The sequence below is a fragment of the Manis pentadactyla genome, chromosome 11 (assembly GCF_030020395.1).
Source record: "Manis pentadactyla isolate mManPen7 chromosome 11, mManPen7.hap1, whole genome shotgun sequence".
Classification (NCBI taxonomy): domain Eukaryota; kingdom Metazoa; phylum Chordata; class Mammalia; order Pholidota; family Manidae; genus Manis; species Manis pentadactyla.
The window spans coordinates 61,928,066-61,953,015 of record NC_080029.1 but is presented as its reverse complement, the minus strand read 5'-3'; the positions used below and the strand labels follow the sequence as shown (position 1 = coordinate 61,953,015).

The 24,950-nt window shown below is 34.9% G+C and overlaps 1 protein-coding gene across 1 annotated transcript in view; it reads left to right on the top strand.

Moving 5' to 3' along the window:
• MIPOL1 (mirror-image polydactyly 1) overlaps nucleotides 1–21,302 on the top strand; it is a 323,728-nt gene extending 302,426 nt beyond the window's left edge. Inside the window, 1 exon segment of the mRNA XM_057488492.1 lies at nucleotides 20,545–21,302. Coding sequence (XP_057344475.1) covers nucleotides 20,545–20,611 — 67 coding nt within the window. The 3' untranslated portion in view covers nucleotides 20,612–21,302.
• The last annotated feature ends 3,648 nt before the right edge of the window (nucleotides 21,303–24,950 follow it).

Genomic DNA, 24,950 nt, shown 5'->3' with positions numbered 1-24,950 from the left:
TTAAGAACTAATTTCATTTTCTTTCTGTGTAACCCTAACTTAGAAACTTATGAGAAAAAATATTAAGTTGAGTTTCAGAACAGTACTGAATCAGATGACAGATAGAAAACTCATCAAAGTTGGCTTCCAGAAGCTGAGAAGCAAAAGAAGGGAAGGGCTTCTAAGGATTCTTCTTTGGGAATAATAAAAATATCCATGAGAATGTCTTTGGAATGATAGCAGTTTAGATTATATAACCCTATTTCTCACATAATTGAACTCTTTCTGTTGAGCTTAGCACTATAAGTCAGAATGTCCAAAGTTATTCTGAATGATAACGATTATTCTTAAGAGCTGTATCTCAAACCGTTCAAAGATAGGCTAAATGTCAAGGCTGTGGTTTGAGGTGTCATTCTTCAAAAGGCAATATGTAACTCCTCTACTGGGCAAACAGCAGATCAGCTCCTGAGGTGGTATCACTGGGAAAAATTATTTGAACCAGGCTGGGACGTGAATATTTGAAAGTCCCCAGCAAGTAGAAAGAATTTTTATAAATATTTTGTTTAAAAAGGCACATGATGAGGATGGGCTACTAGCAAAGATTTACAGCAATTTTATTCCTTAATATCACATAGGTTATTTACTCAAAAGAAGTATTTCTACCAAATTTAAGTTACAAAACACATACCAGAAGATGTAAACATGATCATATTGTCCAAACCTAGACTATCTAAGAAAAAACAATAAATTATAATTTTCATGTATCATCCTTTAGAGAGTATTTGAAAAACTTTCAGGATTTTATTAGGAGGCAGATTTTGAGGTTCTTCTCTTCACAACCAGATGAGAATTGCTCTACCTATTAAGATAAAAGAACAGTTTTTATTAGCCTTACAAACTGCCCCCTAATACTCTGTAAATCATAATTATTATAAATATGAGAGCTTATTTATTATCTTTGCTGCCAAATTTGTTAGTTTCTAGGATATAAAAATCTTTGTATATTGTTAAAAGTCCAAATACTGTAATTCTAAAGGAAATCATATGAAATCTCCATTTATTTATTAATTGTAAATAATTTGAGCATAAGTATAATTCACAATTAAGATCACTGTAACTCAGTCCCTGATGCAGTTTACTAGTGTCCTATCAGCTCCAAGAGTTAATGTATCCCTGTCACTAACTTAACTACCAGTGAATAATCTAGATAATAAAAATAAAGCCCATTGGTCTTTAATGCTAACACTTTAACACATAAAAGAAAGATGTATGTCATTTAATTTGAAGTCTAATATGATGCTTGAGTAGTATTAACCGTGAAGTGAATGGATATTAAAAAATGGAAATTGCATTTATAAATGGCATATAAAAATCAGAAATCAGAAAGAAATGAAACTCAGTCAGAAATGCTCATCTTTCATGCATCCAGAATTCCTTATCTGTACAATACAAAAACTGTGTATTTTTGGAATAGACACTATTTTTGAGAAAGATGAAAATATTTTCAAGCCTGTTTATTTCTTTCACATATATGGTACAAACCTTTGTAATATTTTCTGTTTTATATGTTGTTTTGATGGCATTTCAAATTAAATAATGTATTTCCTATTACTAGTATGTGCCATAAGCTTTCCAGAGATATCTGCCTTTCATGGCTATATTACTTAGCTAAATTTTGATATTTTAGAAAGATTTTATCTTATTCATATAAAAAAGTAGGACTCTATATATCTAAGTCCGATAACATGCTGTTACCACAAAGAAGCAGTGACTCCTAGCAGACTAATATCATGAATGAGATTAAATGTCATTCACACATCTGTTTACTGTACCTTATCTTAAAACCAAGGATCAACTTTCCATAGGAAAAAAAAACTTTTAGGACAATGCAGTTGAGCAGTTCTCAAAACAATATTTAAGAAGGAAATGGCCCATCATTCTTAATGGTTAACAAAAGATATTCTAAAAATAGTGAAACAGGTATTTTGAATAGGACAGTGGATACAGCCAACAAACAGTCCATTTCAGTCTAAAAGAATAAGGGATTTCTATGTGCCTTCAAATGTAATTTAAGCAGATGTTTATATGAATTGTCCTAGAAGCTGGGGAGCAGGAGCAAAATACAAAAACCAGAATAAGAAAAAGAAGGAATATTCCCGCTAATCTGCATCCTTTTAAAAAATACCACTAACATACCTTGTTTCAATTCTTAGAAATCAAAAGTTTTGAATGGAATAGTTAAAATGGTTATCAATTTGTTTTTTCCTACATACTGTCCTGCCTGCTTATTTTTGACTCTGATGCTTCTCCTATAGAAGATGCATAAGCAATCCACATCAATGGCAGCCTCATTCCTTTGTATGCTATATTTTTCCTCCTGTTAAATTATGAAACAAAAAATAAAGAGCCAAAGATGCTGGTTTTCAAAATCAGTAGTTCATTGCTATCACACTGACTGAATTCTTCCTCTATGAAAATGTTAACCTTGTTTTAGTTCTCAGAGTGAAGTTTCATTTAACATCTTTCCCACCAAGGTCCAAAAGTCCTTCCATTTAAAATGGGAGGAAACTATTCTTGTCACATAACTGCTTTATTATTTTATGTGCTTCTACAAAAGCCCTTGACTGAGTAAAATACTTACCAGAAATCTTCACCTGAGGTAATTTGCTTTCTTTTTCTTGAAAATTACATTTTGGGATCATCATCAAAATTTCAATCCATTACTTTAGAATTGAGAATGTAAATGAAATTTCTCCTTATTCCCAGTTTTTTTGTTGGTGTGTGTATATATTTATTCATAAGCAATAAATAACATGCTATTGTTTTTGAGAGCCTGTTCTGCTAGTTACCAAGTATAGCTGATCAACAAAATATATGTTGTCTCTGCCCTCATGGAGCCTCATGTGCTTGTTACTAGTGTTGAGTTTTCTGGGAAATCTTAGATATGATTTGAATATCCTCTGAGAGACAAAGTGAAGAAGCTCAATAAAATTGTCACTTGATCTTAATTTATTCTATTACCTCAATCACTTTCTGAAGTTAAGTTAGGAGCTTAGGGCTTAAGCAAAAGAATTCCATTATCTTCTGTAAGTACTTTCCTAACAGTATCAGCCACTGCACTAGTGCTGCCATAGGCTAACTGGAATCCAGTGGACTGACCAGATAGCTAATGTACTAATAAAGTCTTAATTAAATCCTGGTAAACTTAGGCCAAAGTTAGTATTTTAAAATCCAAAACCTGAAATAAAGTTACCTTAGAGATACTATAAAAAAGGAAATATAGCTTTAATCCTGTTGCATGTTCTAATTTGTGTTCTAATTTAAATGGGGCAAAACAAAAGTAAAGAATGCGAAGTTTTGCTTGTTTTGATTGTGAGATATCAATTGATACCTAAAATTCCTCCATCAGAGATTCACAGATTTGGGTTAAAGCTTTGTTTTATAATAAAATACAGATGCTCTTGGTAATGTTTTTTTCAGTCACATAACGTTATTATCAAAAAAACATTTGTTTTTTAAAGCTAATGTTCAGAAGCAATGGGAAAAGAATATGAGGAGACTGGATTCTGAATGGAAAGTAAGAGAAGTGCCATTGGGTAAGATTCTGCCTAACAGTGGTGTTTAGTTTTCTTTTCCTCTCTCTTTCTAGATTTTTTATTACTGTTGGAATTCCATTTTAATAATTGTCATTACCAAATTATTTTAGGCATAGCTCTTTGAGAAATAAAGGCAAACTTTTCCGCTTTCACAGTTCTGCCCCATGACTGAACTAAACAGAACAAACGTTACTGGGACCATTTCATATCAGGCATAGGGAAGACATGGTCCCAAACCATTTCGAGAACCATGTTAATAATGTAAGCTTTATTTCCTGAGTATCATCTTGTGTTTGGTGATGATCTAGGTTGGGAAAATTATATACTTAATTTACATTATTGATTTGAAAGTTATCATTTTTAGGTCAAAAACTAGAGCTGAGAAAGCAGTACTTTTGCTGAAGGTAGGCTTTTTTCCTGAATGTATTTAAACAAAACCTATATACTCTCATTCAGCCTACATAAGCTGTCAGTTCACCAACATTTCAGGACTGGTGGAAATTCTCAAATCTCATATCAGTCATAGGAAACTGGAGAAACCCAAACATAGTAGATCAAGCAGGTAGTAAGAGAGCCTTTTTAAATGCTTCTTTGGTTTCTGTTTAACCTCAAAGATCTTGATATGAGGATTGACAGAAAGACAAATGCTTGATTCTGATTGTTATAGCATAGCCACATAAATTTATCAATGACTTATTAAGTAGACTAAGGTTTTTAACACAATCTTTTCCTAAGGAAGACGTTTTTAGAAATTTCCCTAGTCATTTATTTGCATTGGTAATATTTTAATGTAATACACAAATATCATTTAAATATGTTTTTTAATAAAAATCCTAAAAGTGGTGTTCATCTAGAGTCCCTATTCGTTATCTACCTATAATGAAATATTTTAGATATCCTTTTCAAAATATTTTATATGAATTTATATAGGAAATAATTGACCTGTATCTTCTTTCCTTCAGTAAATTGGTGTAGTGATAATTACTTTAGCTTTCTAAATTCTGCTAGTATCAATTTTTTCCTCATTTTTCTCTAGTATAATTAGTTGGAATCTTATTTTTGCTATTATGGTTATAATGTCCAATTCTAGTTAAATAAATTAGGCCCATGTTCAAATCAACCAATATGTTAGCACCAATCTTACTAACAAGAATACAAAAATGTTTTAGATTTTAAATTTTATAAAAACAAGATCTATATGTAATTCCCTCTCCATTTAAAGGTGAACCTTTTTGATTTTTTTTAATGATGTCTTTTTTGATAGGGCAAAATGCACAATACCATCATAATATTGTTAAATGGGTAATATTTTGGAATTTGTTATTTGATTCTCATACTGTGGCTTATGGACTTCTCAGTGATGTATCTTAAGTGTTGAAATGACAATAGACAAACTCTTTAAATTAAATTTAGAGTAAGTGCTATGTGCTGTGAACCACACTAGGCATGATATCAATTTCAGCAAGCAGTGGTCTACAAACACACCATATTTGCCAAGTATCATAACCTAGAAACTCTTCTTTCCATGCCGCAGATTATCAGATTAGACATCTCTGGATATCTGTAAAAGCTCAAATTAAGCCTTTAAGTAATGTCATTGAACTAGTTTCCAGTGTTTTCAGATGACACCCTACAGCCACTCCAGTTCCCCCAGCTGCAGATCCACCTAGTCACTCACTGGCCTACCAGCTAAGGACTTATGCTCTGACAGCCAAGCGGATCCTAGTTACTATACATTGGGTCTTGTAGGTCTAGTGGCATCTCAGGAATTAAGTTCTATAATTGGTAAGTAAGGAGGAAGAACTCCAATATATCTTGACTTCAACAGTCATTTGACAGTATCTCAAAATGTTTTTGTGGATAAGATCAAGAAATGATTGCACAGCTCAGAGAATTCATAGCTAATTGAATAGGATTACATATTATGACCCAGTAGGGTTAGTTGTCTCTGAAGACTATGTCTTAGTACTTTACCCTTAGCTCTTTCCTGTTCAACATTTTTCAATAACTAAGTTAAAAAAAATAAAAGGGAGGCTTATCGTAAGTACAGGAAGTGATAGACAAACTCAAGATGCCAAAAGATATTAGTTGCTGGGAAAATGGGCTAAATTTACCAGGATGATGTCTGACATGGATAAAGGTAAAATCTTGCATTCAGGATCAATATTGCAGAATAAAATTGGCCACAAAGGTTTTGCAGCTGCTCACGTCAAAAGGTAGAATCTATTTCCCCACACTTTGAATCTGGGCTTGCCTGTCACTCTCTTTAAATAATAAAACAAACCAGGTAATATTGTACAGCTTCTGAACAAGGCCTCACGAGGCCTTGCTGATTCCAGCATTGCCCTCTTGCTGACTTGTGTTCACAAGGTAAATAAATCTGGGCTAGTTGATTAACAATGAGATATCACATAAAGAGAGAGTCCTAACAGAAGTCAGTGCCAATCATCAGGCATATATCCACATAGGCCCAGTTGACTTCAGCTGCATGAGTGATTCCAGACAAGGCTATCAGAGCTTCCCAGCTGGGCCAAGCCCAAATGGACATGATTAACTTAAAATGCTGTTTTAAGCCCCTAACTTTTGGGTGGTTTATTATGTAGCAATAAATGATACAGAAATATTGTTTACATGCATTATAGGAGAGACTTCTTGGCTTGGCTTGGTAGGCAAAGCAGTTGTGTATATTAGTATTAGTATCATGTAAATCCAATAGTAAAACATGGCAGCATTAAAATAAAAGTCTAAATCAAGGGAGATACCAGTCCTGCTTTCCTTTATAATGATTACACTGGCTTATTATGAAGACAGTAGACATGCTCAATATTTTTAAAGACACTAGACATGTACAAAGAACACCGATAATGCTGAGCAGTCTAAAAACTTTAATGTACAAGCCATTTGAAGATTGGAAGTGTTATCCTGAGAAAAAAAATACGGTAAAGACATGACAACTGTCAACATTTTAACACCACCCATAAGAAATCAAGTAGGATAGTGATATAAAAGGGTAGGTCTACGCAGATGAGTGGACAAGCCAAGGAGGTAGATTTCCTATTAAAATAAGGAATAACATGACCATGTAATTATTATTGAGTTCCCCATTCTTACCACTTTCTACCAATTCTTATTTACACTTTCTTCACCATGATTTTCAACCCCTTCTCCCCATCTACTTCACCATTCATCTTTTCAATTACAAACTCTCTGTTTGTTTAAAATGTAAACAAACTTTTTTATCTCCTCTTCTCAACCTCATTGTCCTCATTTGATATTCATTTATTATCTGTAGTCTCTAGCTATAACTGGGTCGACATTCTCACCTGACACTCCTTTTACATGTTCCAGGTTACCTCCCCTTCTTGTCCCGTTAAACCTTCATTGTTATCTTCCAGCCTTTTTCTTAACCCTATACTTTCATTCACCTCCTTCTCCTTGGAAAAAAGGAATCCAGTAGGCATACTAGATTTAAAAAGGTATCATCTTCCTCCCTTATAATTTAGTGTCTTCCTGGTCTTCTCTAATATGGTCCATAAACATTCATATGCCATCCATTTCTTTAAAAGCTTCCTGAGCCATACATCCCCCTATAACCACAATCCTCTTTACTTTATAGCCAAGCTTTTATAAAACAGCCTATACTTAGTCTTCACAGCTTCACATTCCATTTAGGCTTCATACTGCTTCCATCATGCCATTAAAACTGCACTGAAGAATACAGAGATTCATGATGGCAATATGAGAGGTGAGACAGAAAACTCTTCCCAAAGTCACATATAATATGAAAATATAGTTAATAAAACTAATCCTAAAAGAGGAACAGGAAAGAAGGCTGCGCCAGACTGCATACCCCTGGAGAACAGAGCAGACCTCAGGAAACAGGGTAAGGTACCAAAGCCTTGATACAGTGGAAACCAAGCCCTTCCCCGACCCCAACTGACCAGCGGGAGGAAGAGAAATGGAGCAGGGAGGGAATGGAAGCCTAGGACTGCTGAACACCCAGCCCTGGAGATCTGCTTTGGGAGCACAAACCTACATTGCATGGTGCTCTGGAGATTAATGGGGTTGGAAAGCTAAGACAGGCAGAATACTTGGAGAGACTGAGATTCCAGCCATTTGTGGAGGACAGGTATCAACATCTAGCTGCTTTGGAACAAAGGAAAGGCAGGCAGTCTGAGAGGCTTCGTAGCGGTGAGAGGGCTGCTGAAGGGGTGCAGTTTGCATGGAGCTTACTGTACAGGAGAAGGGATAGGTGGACAGGTTGTCTGGGCACGCTCTGCCCAGCAGGTTGGGAAATTTCAGGAACTTCAGAAGCTCCATCCCCCTGGTTGGCTACTCAGCTCCAAGGCCTGCCACTGTGATGTGCAGCTTGCTGTGCCTTCCTTCTGGCCAGCTGGCACCAGCTCGCAAACCGGGAGTCCCTGCTCTGGTGTCAGGCCACCCAGAGGGAGGCCCCACCTATGGCAGCTACAAACGGAAAGCACAGAGGCTTACACCTGTGTGCTTACTGGTTCTGACAATGGAGACAGGCACTGCAGCCAGGAAGCAGGAAACAGCTCTTTCCTCCCCACAGGCACCAGCTCTGCTCCCCTGCAACCCCCAACGTCATTCCATGGGTTGAGCAGCTCCAAAGACTAGAGCTTCTAGGCACTAGAGGGCGCCAAACGGAAATATAAAATGTCAAAGGAACGTGGTTCAGACCAAAATCTCAAAAACTCCAGAAAAAGGACCAAATAAAACTGAACTCACCAATCTTCCTGAAATAGAGTACAGAATAAAAATCATGAACATGGACATGGAGGTACAGAAAAATATTCAAGGACTCAGGGACAAATTTAGGGTAGAGATTCAATCATTAAGACATTCCGTATCTGAAATGCAACATACAATGGAGGGATTTAAAAGCAGATTAGATGTAGTAGAAGACACTGAATGGAATAGAAATTAGAGAAGAGGAATACAAAGAAGCTGAGGCACAGAGAGAAAAAAAGATCTCTAAGAATTAAAGAATATTGAGAGAACTGTGTAACCAATCAAAACGGAACAATATTCGCATTACAGGGGTACCAGAAGAAGAAGAAAGAGAAAAAGGGATAGAAAGTGTCATTAAAGAGGTAATTGCTGAAAACTTCCCCAATCTGGGGAAGGAGATAGTCTCTCAGGCCATGGATGTGCACAGATCTCCCAACACAAGGTACCCAAGGAAGACAACACCAAGACATAGAATAATTAAAATGGCAAAGATCAAGGATAAGGACAGACTTTTAAAAGCAGCTAGAGAGAGAAAAAACATCACATACAAAGGAAAACCCACCAGGCTATCATCAGACTTCTCAAAAGAAACCTTACAGGCCAGAAGGGAGTGGCATGATATATTTAATAGAGTGAAGCAGAAGGGCCTTGAGCATAGAATACTCTACCTGGCAAGATTATAATTCAAATTTGAAGGAGGGATTAAACAATTTTCAGATAAGCAGAAGGTGAGAGAATCTACCTCCCACAAAACACCTCTATAGTACATTTTGGAGGGATGGCTATAGATTGAAGTATTCCTAAGGCTAAATAACTGTCACCAGGGCAAATAAAACCACAACAAAGTAGAACAATTAGTTACTAAGCAGATGCAAAATCAAATCAACTACCCCCAAAGTCAATCACAGGATAGACAAAGAGTATAGAATATGATACCTAATATATATAGAATGGAGGAGGAAGAAAAGGAGGAAATAAAAGAACCTTTACACTGTGTTTGTAATAGCATACTAACTGGGTTAAACTACACCATTAGATAGTAAGGGAATTACCCTTGAACCTTTGGTAACCATGAATCTAAAACCTGGAATGGCAATAGGTACATCCCTATCAATAATCACCCTAAATGTAAATGGACTGAATGCACAATCAAAAGACAGAGAGTCACTGAGTGGATGAAAAAACCAGACTGTCTATATGCTGCCTACAAGAGATTCATTTCAGACCCAAAGACATACGTAAACTGAAAGTAAAGGGATGGAAAAAGATATTTCATGCAACTAATAGGGAGAAAAAAGCAGGAGTTGCAGTACTTGTATCAGACAAAATAGACTTCAAAACAAAGAAAGTAATGAGAGACAAAGAAGAAGATTGCCTAATGATAAAGGTGTCAGTCAACAAGAGGTTATAACTATTATAAATATCTATGCACCCAACACAGGAGCACCTACATATGTGAAACAAATACTAACAGAATTAAAGGGGGACATACAATGCAATGCATTCATTTTAGGAGACTTCAAAACACCACTCACTCCAAAGCACAGATCAACCAGACAGAAAATAAGCAAGGAGAAAGAGGTACTGAACAACATACTAGAACAGATGGAACTAACAGACATCTACAGAACATTTCATTCAAAAGCAACAGGATACACATTTCTTCTCAAGTGCACATGGAACATTTTCCAGAATAGATCATATACTAGGCCACAAAAAGAGCCGCAGTAAATTGAAAAAGATTGAAATTGTACCAACCAGCTTCTCAAACCACAAAGGCATGAAACTAGAAATAAATTAACACAAACAAAATGAAAAAGCCCACCAACACATGGAGGCTTAATAACATTCTAAATAATCAATGAATCAATGACAAAATAAAAACAGATCAAGCAATATATGGAGACAAATGACAACAAGCAATATATGGAGACAAATGACAACAGTAATTCAATGATGCAAAATCTGTGGGATGCAGTGAAGGCTGTGCTAAGAGGGAAGTATATTGCAATACAGACCTACCTCAGGACAAAGAACAATCCTATATGAACAGTGTAAATGCACAAAAAAACTAGAAAAGGAAGAACAAATGAGGTCCAAAGTCAATAGAAGGAGGGACATAATAAAGATTACTGCAGAAATAAATAGAATCAAGATGAATAAAAAAATAGAAAGAATCAATAAAAGCAAGAGCTGTTTCCTTGAGAATAAACAAAATAAATAAACTCCTACCCAGACTAATCAAGAAAAAAAAGAGAGTCTACACACATAAACAGAATCTGAAATGAGAAAGGAAAAAAACAGAACAGACACCACAGAAACACAAATAATTATGAGAGGATACTATGAAAAATTATATGCTAACAAACTGGATAACCTAGAAGAAATGGACAACTTTGTAGAAAAATACAATCTTCCAAGGCTGACCCAGGAAGAAACAGAAAATCTGAATAGACCAATTACCAGCAATGAAATTGAATTGGTAATCAAAAAACTACCCAAGAACAAAATTCCTGAGCCAGATGGTTTCAGTGCTGAATTTTATCAAACATTAAGTGAAGACCTAATACTCATCCTCCTTAAAATCTTCCAAAAAGTAGAAGAGGAGGGAATACTCCCAAACTCATTCTATGAGACCAGCATCACTCTAATACCAAAACCAGGCAAAGACACCACAAAAAGAAAATTACAGGCCAATATCCCTGATGAACATAGATGCTAAAATACTCAACAAAATATTAGCAAACCGAATTCAAAACTACATCAAAAAGATCATCCATCATGATCAAATAGGATTTATTCCAGGGATGCAAGGATGGTACAACATTTGAAAATCCATCAACATCATCCACCACATCAACAGAAAGAACCACATGATCAGCTCCATGGATGCTGAAAAAGCATTTGACAAAATTCAACATCCATTCATGATAAATACTCGCAACAAAATGGGTATTAAAGGCAAGTACCTCAACATAATAAAGGCCATATATGACAAACCTGCGGCCAACATTATACTTAACTACAAGAAGCTGAAAGCTTTTTCTTGAAAATCAGGAACAAGACAAGGATGCCCACTGTCCCCACTTTTATTCAACATAGTTCTGGAGGTCCTAGCCATGGCAATCAGACAATACAAAGAAATAAAAGGCATTCAGATTGGCAAGGAAAAAGTTAAGCTGTCCATGTTTGCAGGTGACAGGATATTGTACATAAAAAAACCCTAAAGAATCCACTCCAAAACTACTAGATCTAATATCTGAATTCAGCAAAGTTGCAGGATACAAAATACACAGAAATCTGTTGCATTGCTATACACAAATGATGAACTAGCAGAAAGAGAAATCAGGAAAACAATTCCATTCACAAATGCATCAACAAGAATAAAATACCTAGGAATAAACCTAACCAAGGAAGTGAAAGATGTATACTCTAAAAACTACAAGACACCCATGAGAGAAATTAAAGGAGATACCAATTAATGGAAACACAACCCGTGCTCATGGATAGGAATAATTAATATTGTCAAATTGGCCATTCTACCTAAAGCAATCTACAGATTCTATGCAATCCCTATTAAAATACCAACAGTATGCTTCAATGAACTAGAGCAAATCGTTCTAAAATTCATATGGAGCCAGAAAAGACCTTGAATTGCCACAGCAATCCTGAGAAGGAAGAATAAAGCTGGGGCTTTTATGCTCCCCAATTTCAAGCTCTACTACAAAGCTACAGTAGTCGAGACGATTTGGTACTGGCACAAGAACAGAACCATAGACTAATGGAACAGACTAGAGAGCCCAGATATAAACCCAAGCATATATGGTCAATTAATATATGATAAAGGAGCCCTGTATATACAATGGGGAAATGACAGCCTCCTCAACAACTGGTGTTGGCAAAACTGGACAGCTACATGCAAGAGAATGAAATTGGATTATTGTCTAACCCCATTTACAAAAGTAAACTCAAAATGGATCAAAGACCTGAATGTAAGTCATGAAACCATAAAACTCTTAGAAGAAAACATAGGCAAAATTCTCCTGAATATAAACAGGAGCAACTTTTTCCTGAATGCATCTCATTGGGCAAGGGAAACAAAACCAAATACGAACAAATGGAACTACATCATGCTAAAAAGCTTCTGTACAGCAAAGGACACCCTCAGTAGTACAAAAAGGCATCCTACTGTATGGGGGCATATATTTGTAAATGACATATCCGACAAGGGGTTAACATCCAAAATATATAAAGAACACACACACCTTAACACCCAAAATGCAAATAACCCTATTAAAAAATGGGCGGAGGATATGAGCAGACACTTCTCTGACGAAGAAATTCAGATGGCCAACAGGCACATGAAAAGATGCTCCACATCGCTATTTATCAGAGAAATGCAAATTAAAACTACAATGAGATATCACCTCACACCAGTAAGGATGGCTAACATAGAAAAGACTAGGAACAACAAATGCTGGCAAGGATGCAGAGAAAGGCGAACCCTCCTACAATGCTGGTGGGAATGTAAACTAGTTCAACCATTGTGGAAAGCAGTATGAGGTTCCTCAAAAGACTAAAAAATAGAAATACCATTTGACCCACGAATTCCACTCCTAGGAATTTACCCAAAGAAATGAACTTCTCAGATTCAAAAAGACATATGCAGCCTTATTTTTATCGCAGCACTATTTACAATAGCCAAGATATGGAAGCAACCTAATATACACAATGGAATACTAGTCAACCATAAGAAAGAAACAAATCCTACCATTTGCAACAAAATAGATGGAACTAGAGTGTATTATGCTCAGTGAGATAAGTCAGATAGAGAAAGACAAATACCAAATGATTTCCCTCATTTATGTAGTATAACAACGAAACAAAACTGAAGGAACAAAATAGCAGCAGACTCACATACTCCAAGACAGGACTAGTGGTTACCAAAGGGGAGGGGTGGGGGGGTTGGGTTGGGAGAGAGGGAGAAGGGGATTGTGGGGTATCATGATTGGTTCACATGGTGTGTATGGGGTCACGGGAAAGACAGTGTAGCTCAGAGAAGACAAATAGGGTCTCTGTGGCATCTTACTACACTGATGAACGTTGACTGCTATGGGGTATGGGGGAGGACTTGATAATAAGGGTGAATGTAATAACCACATGTTTTTCTTGTGAAACCTTCATAAGAGTGTATATCAATGATACCTTAATTTAAAAAAAAGTACAAATGGCCAATGGGTACATGAAAAGATGCTGCACATCAACAATTATCAGGGAAATGCAAATGAAAACCACTATGAGGTATCACTTCACACCAGTCAATATCCCAAGAGAAGAAATGACAAATGCTGGAATCAATGCAAAGAAATAGGAACTCTCCTACATTGTTGCTGGGAATGCAAATTGGTGCAACCACTGTGGAAAGCAGTATGGAGGTTCCTCAAAAAAATAAAAATAGAAATACCATTTGACCCAGTAATTCTACTCCCAGGAATTTACCCAAAGAAAACAAAATCCCTCATTCAAAAAGATATATGCATTCCCATGTTTATTGCCTCACTATTTGCAATAGCCAAAATATGGAAGCAACCTCAGTGTCCATTAATAGATGAATGGTTAAAGAAGATGTTGTACATATACCCAGTGGAATATTACTTAGCCATAAAAAGAAAAGAAATCCTGCCATTTCAACAACATGGATGGATCTAGATGAAATTATGCTCAGTGAAATAAGCCAGGCAGGGAAAGACAAATACAGATGATTTTACTTATTTGTGGAATATAAAATCAAAGCAAAACAGAAGGAACAAAACAGCAGTGTACTCATAGACACTGAGAAGTGACTAGTGGTTACTAAGGAGTAGGAGTTGAAGTGGGTGCAGAGGGGAGGGGGATGATTGAACCACTGTGATGTACATTTGAAGCCAATGGAAGATTGTATATTAACAATACTTGAATTTTTAAAAATGCATTAAAATAACTTCATTGAAAAAGTTGTCATTCTCTAATTGTCGAATCAGATGGGCACTTTTCACTTTGATCTTGTTTAAGTCCTTACCCCTGTTGATCATTCTTGAAATACTCTTTTCCAGATCCTGTGGTAGCACCTGCTTTTGATCCATCTTTTACATCCTTATCTTCTCAAATTCTTTGCCAGTCTCTTTACTTTGTTTTCATTTTGGTTCTATCCTCTTCCCATCTCTCTTCTCCTTCTTTATTTCTCTGTCTAAGAATTTCCATCTACTCCCATGGCTTCAGTTGCAACCTAGAACAAGACCTACTCATGGCCCACCTCTCCAGCCTCTTTTTCTGCCACTCTCCACATCCTACTTGATGATGCTGAGAAACCATTCTACTGCTAGGACTTGACACACATCATGCTTTTCATACCTCTGTGCCTGCACACGTATTAATTTCCTCTGTCTGAAATGCCCCTCCTCCTGTCCCTCCCCATCCCCACCCTTCTTCAGGTGACTGTTTTCTTATTATCCTTCAATACTTGACTCAGGCATCATCAGGAAGCTTTTATTGGGCCTTTCTCTTCTTCCTTGTCTAAGCTAGGTTCTGCTTAATACCTAAGCTTATGCTTTTATGACAGCATTAACCTACTGGAGTTATCCATATAAATACCTGTTTCCCTTGCCTTATTGCTTCTTATGAGCAGGGATCATAAGAATGCTCTTTGAATAATCAGTGCCTAGAACAATGCCTGCTACATATGCATACCCAAACAAGCTCATTGATTGGACTGAAATTTATATCATAAACCTACAATTACCCCTCTAACACACTGTTATATCCAAGCATCCCCTTAACATCCTCACTTACGTGTCCTGCAAACACCTCCAAACTATATGTGCCAAACTGAGCTCATTCTCACACACACACACACATACTCCCGAACAAAAATCTGCCTTGGTTAGGCCATCACTATCTAGTCACCAAAACCAGACACCTGGGAGTCATCCTTGCTTACTCCCTGTTGCCCTATCCTAGCCTCAAAAGCCACTCAGTCCTTTTGATTCCATATCCTAGATAGAGATCTTTCAAATGTATAACCTTTCCACCTATACTGCTGCAGCTCTACTTCAAGTTTCACTAGGAGTATATTTTTTATTGTGGTAGTCTTCTTAGCATAAATTTAAATTTACCATTTTAACCATTTTTAAGTATACAGTTTTGTGGCCTTAAGTATGTTCATGCTCACTAAGATTATTTTAATCAGAAGCTATCTGGACTTCCTACCTTATGAGCTAATCTGCCTCCACCCCATCCTTAAATTCTTGGCAGTGTGATCTTTCTAAAATGCAAATGATGTTACTAGATGTGTTAAAATCCTTTCGTTGCTTTCCACTGTCTACATAAGTGGTTTTATCACAGTGTTCATAGGTCCAAGCTGAAGTGAGGAAAAACATATGTAATGGACCAAGTTTTTCTCATTTTCTTAACTTAAAAGCTGGGTGAATCAAGTAATGGCAACATTAATCAAAGTAAAAAATACGGAAACATGAGTGGGAGGTACAGTAAGTTTTGTTTTAGGTGTATGCTGAGTGTCATATGCCTGTAGAGTGAGCAAGAGATGTCCTGAGAGCAGTTGGATATGTGAATCTGAAACTCAAAAGATAGTTTTGGGAAATGGATTCAAAAGATAGTTTTGGGAAAGGGATCTGTTATTTGGAAGTTATGAGCATTTATTTGGAATCAGGGTTGCAAATAACATCTTTTGAGGAAATGTGGAAAGTGTAAAGAAACAATGGTAAAATAAATCAACATTTAAAAAACCAGTAGAAGATGGGAATGTAAATTAGTTCAACCATTGTGGAAAGCAGTATGGAGGTTCCTCAAAATGTTCAAAATAGACATACCATTTGACCCAGGAATTCCACTTCTAGGAATTTACCCTAAGAATGCAGCAGCCCAGTTTGAAAAAGACAGAGTCACCCCTTTGTTTATCGCAGCACTGTTTACAATAGCCAAGAAATGGAAGCAACCTAAGTGTCCATCAGTAGATGAATGGATAAAGAAGATGTGGTACATATACACAATGGAATATTACTCAGCCATAAGAAGAAAACAAATCCTACCATTTGCAACAACATGGCTGGAGCTAGAGGGTATTATGCTCAGTGAAATAAGCCAAGCAGAGAAAGACAAGTACCAAATGATTTCACTCATCTGTGGAGTATAAGAACAAAGAAAAACTGAAGGAACAAAACAGCAGCAGAATCACAGAACCCAAGAATGGACTAACAGTTACCAAAGGGAAAGGGACTGGGAGAGATGAGAATGGGAGAGATGGGAGGGATACAGGCGGGGAAGGAGAAAGGGGGTATTACAATTAGCATGTATAATGTGGGGGGGGGCACAGGGAGGGCTGTGGAACACAGAAAAGACAAATAGTGATTCTACAACATCTTACTATGCTGATGGACAGTGACTGTAATGGGGGGGACTTGGTGAAGAGGGAACCCTGGTAAACATAATGTTCTTCATGTAATTGTAGTTTAATGATAACAAAATAAAATAAAAATTTTAAAAAACCAGCAGAAGAACAGCCATAGTAGTAAAAGAAAAAACTACATTTAAAGTTGTCTTCTCTTCCTGCTGCCTTGGTTGAAAGAGAGCAAGATCTGATACTAATGGCAAACACCAAGTGCAGCATTTTTAGTGGCTTTTCTGTCTCCTCTTCTGGAAGGGTGGTTATTACCATCTCTCTTGTATTTCCCTGGTTCTTCTCCTTGGGAAAAAAAAAATGTTTAAGCCACATATGTTTGATGGGGCGACCTCATTGCCTAAATAATAGGAATGCTTTTTCTGGATAAAAAATTGTCAAGCCAATAAGAAGTCTATTCTCACATTGACAGACAGAAAAATTACTTTCAAAAATGAAATCTACAGCGAGATTTTTACTTAAATACAATTCAGTTGATGATGAACTTTTTCCATTTTCACAGTTTTCTATCACTTTGCAAAAAAACTATCTAGTGAGTAAGAATAATTCAAGCCCACAGAAATTCAGAAATGAGCATTAAAAGTCACTGTACCTTTGGAAGCAGTGTAGCGCCTGGGTGAGATCGGGGATATGGTTATCACATTTAGCATCTCATCCCAGCTCCAAAACTGAGTGGCAGTGTGGCTCTGATAAAATTACCCTCGATATGCTTTGATTTTGTCACCAGAGGATAACAGCTCCTCCAAAAAATGAAAATGAAAATAAATAGGTGTACAAATTACTTCTAGTTCCTGGTACATATTATTCATAAGCATTATTTTCCTTTTAAAATATATCACTATTTTCATTAAGAATGAAAAATAGAAATAACCAATTGGTAAATAACTTATGGCTCATCCACTTGATGGAAAACTGTGTACTCCATTGTAGTACATATATAGATACATAGAAAATACAAAAACGTTAATTGAAAAACTAGGATTTCTATCTAAAGTACACCTGCAAGCGCATTTTTCAAGTGTACATAGAAGTTGTATTATAGCAAATAGTAGATTGTAACTGTTATTTCCTAGTTACGTGCAATGTCATCAATGTCGTTACAATGTGTTAATAAAACAGCAAATGAAGTACACCAAAAAATACTTTGCCAATCTGATTTAAGTGAGAACTTGAGGAAAATTTTTAATGAAACTATTAAGACAGATAATCCATAATCTGAAATACGTAGCTGTCTAGTGGCCCAAGCCCTAGTGGAAGTAACTTTGCACTAAGAACAAGGAGACCAGCCCCAGATTTGTCACTGTTTCACCACAGGACCTCATATAAGGGTTTACTTGTCTGTTTCAGTTTCTTCATATTTAAAATGGAGAAACCCTAATCCTGGCTCTAACCCTTTTCCTATTTCATGAAGCCCTTGGAAACTATCGTTGAGTAACATGCAAAGCAGCTGGAGTCTATTTTAGTAAGCTGTATAATTTTTAAAAGGATATTACTGCTTTGGACAGTAAAGAATAGCCTGCAGGCAAATCCTGCAAGGTGCTTCAACAGATGTACACGCCTACCTTCCTGTTGGCACAGTCCATGTTTGGCAGGTGTATTCCATTCCTTACAGGAAGGAATAGGTGCTTCATTGTGTTTCAGAAGTCAGTAAGCTTTTACAAAACTAAGTAATTGACATTTTTCTCATTTCTGAGATCAAATTTTCATAAATCATTCAACCTGGATAAACTGAGAATGTGGTTGATCTAGTAATTGTTGAAATATAGTAAAGACATTGCAAAACATGATATTTAAGTATTTCCTCCTAACCTCTTACTTTAGCAAGATATAAGAACTCTAAATGGAAAGATGTCCTAATGTATGAAAAAGGAAACTAAAAATAAAGTAAAATGAGCCCATCTGTAAAGGAGAAGCCAGAAGAAGCACAAGACGGATTCATCTCAGTAATCTGGGATTCCATTGGTTCTGAATTCGCAGTGATAATAACTATGCAAAGCAGAGCTTACTTTCACATTATGAGGAAGTTTTTTTAATAGTAATATAAGTGATACTGAAGTGATATTTCAACTTCGACCAACATGAAAGTAATATTTTCTAATTTTTTACTATATATGCCAAAAAGTGCTGTTAATGTCTTGTCAAGATTTCTACTGGGTGCCTTTGTTAATAGTTAATTCAAGTTAATATCCAATTTTAACAATTCACTTAAAATTTCATATTGACATTTTTCTTCCCCCTCCTCCACAATTCAAGTTAGTTAAACTTCCTGTCTTAAAGGATTTACGTAATCCTATTTATCAGAATGTAGAAGATACCACTATTTTTTATCACTAGGGAAAGACCAACTAAACAGGCTGATCTGCGAACACATTGAGTTGTCCAGTGAATCTTCTAGTTCAGGTATTTGCATCACTAGTCTGAAACTGTTTCAGTAGAGGTATAATATTAGTGCATACTTTACATTTGAGGAATTTGTGATAATAGACTTAAGAAGGTTTGACTTTTTACTCTAAGATCACTCCTACATTTTCAAAACAAAGATTATTGATGCGTTTTGTTTCATATTCCTGTTTCCTGTTAACAGAACTCTTGATATATGCAGAAACATTTACTAAACTTGGCTAGTTTTTAGTGTTGCATACAGCTGATTAGTCCATCAGTACCATGGTGTATGAGACTAAGAATATCCTCATTCCTTTAGTGTCTAGCTCCGTGCTGTGTTTATTTGCAAAGGGCCATCATGCATGGATCCATATAAATGAAGCAAACTAGAGCAGACTAGACTGTGTCGCTCACCCGTCTCTGAGAAGCAAAGACTGTGTACATGAAAACTGGAAGATTTCAGTATGCGTAGCATCATGTAAGATTTTTGGTTGAGATTTTATGCTTTCAGTAAAGAAAATAAAAGGAAAAAAATAATGTTCTGATTCCATCATCTTTTATCAAGCAAAACTCTCACTGAACCATATGAATGTGATCTGCTAAGAGTAGCCTAAGAACACTGCAGGATGGGCTTGTGAACCTTTAACTATTTTCAGTATAGTTGGTGAGTTTTTAATCAACTGAAAAATCACTTATCTTTGACTAAAAAGCACATAGAATCATTGTTAGCCTATTTATATTATCTAGAAATAGAAACTTAAAATGTAGTACAGAAAATCTGGTCTTATTCGCATCAAATCATTTGTATATATTTAAGTTATTTTCATGCCACTGAGACACAAAGCTTTTCCCACCTACCCACCTAATTCCTAGCTTTATTTTCATCAGTTGATTCTATGAAAAAGAAATAAATTTAATACACAAGATTTGTGCAGTATATCCATGTGTCACTTATTTAGCTAAGTAATAAGGGTAAGATTGATAATATATCTCTATTGAAATATGAACTTCTTAGTAAAACTCAATTTGAAACTGCTCTATATTTAATATGCCATCTTGTTATTACATAGTAAATGGTTCATTCACAACCTTATGCAAGTAGGTAAATATATTGAAGTGAGAATCTTGTATTTTTTATGTAGCATCTAAAGCTGACATAATCCAAAGATCTGGGTTAAAGTTTGTGTTGTCATTGTTTTTTTAACCTCAAATACTTGGCACTCTGCACGGGTATCTCTTGCTTACAGTAATGCTTTGTTTCTTAATACAACTACCAGGACTTCTTGGTCACAGGCAAATACTGTCCTTTTTCAGCCAAACATTCCTGACAATAACTGCACTTTTCATATTTATTTTTTCCCTTCCCCCCAACCCCTGACTTAGGTTGGAAAGGCTCGTGGATGTCCTGAGGAAGAAGGTTGGAACAGGGACCATGAGGACAGTGATCTGACAGAACAAACGACAGTCTGGGGAAGCAATCACATCTGGTGACCAGGCTGCTTCATTCAACCCTGTGTAAACACTAAAGCCTTAACTTAGCAAACAGTTGTTAGAAGTGGGACACTCCAACCACATTCCAAGCTGAGATAAAATCAAATCACAAATGTTTAACCACTTTGCTGCTGACTTGAGTTATTTATCCAAATACATTAACTACAGGCTTTTACCAATGAGTAGCTATAAAGTTGCAGGTTATTTTGTAACTATTTTATATTTCACTGTATTTAATATAAATCCTTTTACTGAGAGAGCATTATAGAAACAGAGTAAAGTTGGTCTGGATCATATCTTCACATATGGCCCTTTGTGAATCAAAATGCAGCAAAGCAAATATTCTCTAAACCTTAATCCTTCATATTGGTCAAAATTTCAGATACGTGCATTTTTCAATGCAGAGTTTATTTCTTAACGGTTGAAAGAAGCTGAGACATAAGCATGTATAGTCTTCACTCATTGCATGCATGTAATCTTTGTTAGTATTAAAGGACATTAAGTATAGATACCAAGAATTAACTATATAACTTGCTTTAATAGGAGTTTGGTACTTTAAAGTTACATTAATCAAGGCATGATTTTTGTTTCACTACAAATAATACAGACTTTTCAATAAAAAGAGGATACTATTAATGTGTACTTATAAATTCATATTGTCAATGTTTTTCAATGTTGGGTCTTAATAATTAACTAAGGTCTTTTTAAACTGTAGAAACTACCATCTCCTAATAGGTTGGGAAACTTTTGGCTTGAAAATTAGCATGTGCCAGCATGACTCTAAAAGGCAAGAGGCCATCGAACATGTTAAGCATGATTTTTTATTATATTTATGAAGTTTATTATTTGAATTTTTGTTGTAGAGAAAAATTCAGTATGTAAAAAATTATAATACACAAATACAAAGACTTAGTAAAAGTAAGCTTGCAGTATGGTTCAAGTTACCTACTTTTTCTTTAGTGTAGAGGTTACTTAAAATAGTATAGCAGTCACTTCTAATCACATGAAATTATGAATAAAACTATTATCTATGTATTTGGACATAGAAAAAGTGTCTTCATTTTTTTTTTAGATTGAATAGATGAGAGGCTAGTAGAAAATGACTAGGACAGGAACAGGGTAAAATAGACAAGTAGCAACTGCATTAGTGCAAATTTTGTAGGCAAGTGAAAAATTTTCTAAGTCCATACAATTTTTTAATTCATCTTTAAAACTGAACTGTATTGTCTACCATTGCCTGTCTGAGGACCAATACAGAATAATTTAGTGCACCATTCTTTTAAACACCATTAGAGATTATCTGTGTGAATTTTTTTACTCTGCACAAGAATGTAAGGTGTTAATCATAGAGTGACAAAAGAATCATAATACTGACAAACTTGATTTCTTCCTTATTAAATTCATTAAATGAACTGGGAGTTAGAATCCTATGACACTGAGTTCAAATCTAGAATTCACTCGTGTTGCCTGCTTTTAATTATTTTTTTAAACCATGTGATTAGAAAATAAAGAACAACAGGGATTACAAATAAACTAACTGGCTTTACTCCATAGTCCTAAAGAGAATTATAGCCTTTCATAGGCCAGTGACTATATAAATACAGAAATTTGAAATAGTTTGTTCATGCACAGAGTCTTCTCTCTGAGCTCTAATTGAGTGTATTCCTGTGTGACTTCAAACAACACCTTTCAGGTCCTGCAGGTTAGTAAAGAGAAACAATTCTTATCACGTAATAGTGCATTCCTAAACCCTTTTTTAATAAATCTCAGTTAAACTTGTATTTTCAGTTTAGTCCTAAAGAACAGATGAAACTATCTTGAGTTATTTTGCTTGGGGTTTTATAAAACACAAAGTGTAGCATAAAGACATTTTATAATTTCCAAACATCTCTGTCTATACCTACGTGATCAGATTAAAGCAACCTATTCCTTTCATCAACATCTAGAACTTTATAGAATTTGATATTATAAAGTTAAGTTTACAAAACAATTCTCACATCTACTATTGTTCAATGTAGGTAATCTCCCCAAAATATCCTATCCCCTTAAAAATGAGTTGTCTATAAAATTACAAATGCTAAGTAGTACAGCCAGATGTTATCATTATTCTTGTACTTAAAAATGTCCACTAAAAATGTGTCAAATAGGTTTTTCTGTATGAAGAAATAACCTATCCCACTAAATATCTGTTCTCTACATATTCAATAATAATACAACTTCAGAAGTGTCCATGCTGCCCAGAGATGTTGCTTGGAGTTTGCATTAAACATCACCAAGTCTGATTCCTAGAGTAACACAGAATTCATTTCCTCTTTTAAAAATAAGTGGTTCAGAGGAAAAAGCAGAAAAGATAATACAAACATATGTAGCACTTGATGATTTACAAAGTCCTTTCACATTTGTATTTTTTATCTAATCCTGTCCACAACCATGTAAGAATACCAATAATTATAAATTATACATATCAACCACATAATGATAATAATAATTTAATTATCATCATTATTATTACATTTTACAAATGAGGAAATAGACACACAGAGGCTAAGAATTTGCCAAGGACTAGCTAGGACTAGCAACTGAGATCTTATGACCAAACTCCTATAGGTCTCCAAACGTTTCTATAAGAAAAATATTAAAAATTAAAGATTTTAACTCTTGCAATTTGTTATTATTGTGCCATTTCTTTTGTACACACATGTATGGATTCTCTAATAATCAAAAAATACCCATATTCATTTCAGTGAAGTGCAATCTAAACTACATGTGTAAATAGCATTATATTATTATTTCATCTATATAGTGTTATAGTAGCAGCATGCTTTGCCTTAGCCTTCACTAATTAGAAATATTGTCACAATTCCTTGTTAATAAAATATAACCTTGAGTTGCACTGTACTGTTTTAATTAGGCCTGATGCTAAAACTTGATAGTATAGTTTTATCAAATGTTAGTCTAAAATTCAAGGCTCACTCTACCTCCTATAGCAACTGTTGGAGATAAAACCAATTATAAGCAAGGTTATTGGTTATAAGCAAGGTATAAGCAGTTACAGCAAAGTTATTAGTTTATTACTAATATATAAAAATGTTTAACTCTACTTTTACACATAAACCAGTATGTTAAAATTATTTAAAATATTTTTTTCAATGAGAAAGTTGATTCTTTGTGTATTTCCTTATTCAAGTAAACTGAAGAATCTTATCAGGTCACTTACCAGTAGAATTAGTTCATTTCACACAAAGTTAAAATATTAAAATGTTTTAGTTTTAATATTAGATATAGTTATGTAGAAAAACATTTTTATATGTAGTATTTTTAAAGATCATAGTTATTTTTAAAGTTTCTGTTTTCAAATATTCATTATTAATGAGATTATAGTGATAAAATAGCCATGACTTACACATTTTTGTCTTCTCTGGTTTGTATGGTGCCCAGATTATTCACAAGACATTACTGCATTAATAACTATTATTTACAACTAACCTATCATACATGCACACATAGATGTATACACACAGACACAAACAAACAAATGCATTTCCCTTTTTAAAAAGTTGATTTATAAATCAACTCTTAGGCTCCAGTGAGTTCAGTATTTTATTCATGTTTTATTAGAAATGCACGTGGTTTCAAGGCTTTTAAACAAATACATGGAATGGTTGAAAGATTTATATTGCTTGTGCTTAGCTAAATATGTCATCTCTAGAAAAGATGTGGTTTATTTTGGCACTGTTTTAAAAAACTCAAATATTTTAAACATTTGTTAAGTTAGAGCTTGCACATTTGAACTAGTAGCATACATTCCAGAAAAGCATCTCAAGTTACCATACTTTTTGTAATCCTTTTACTAGAATAACTTTTTTGAAAGGCTTTCTTTTCTTTTTTATTATATACTTTAAGTTGAGTTAAATTTATAAAGGTTAAAGTTGCTATTTTTTAATGTAGGATTTCATAAATAAAATTTGACAATGAAAAATGTGTTTTTGAAAAATCATTAAAATGCTGTATACTAATGACATTTCTTTGCAGAAATCTTAATATACTTCCTTTCGGTTGTATTGTTTTCTAAATATAATTTTGGCACATGCTAGTACTTTGAAAGCCACCAGTTTCTTGACCAGCTAATTATTAACAAAAATGCATTTTAATGCACAAATTCAAATATCTACAAAATATATATTCACTTTTTATTCACTTATAATCCCCTATTGAAAATCCTATACGTTTCAATCTAATTCTTATACATTTATCTTAATCAAATTTGTAAGTGTCCAATCCTGATGTACTGGATGTAC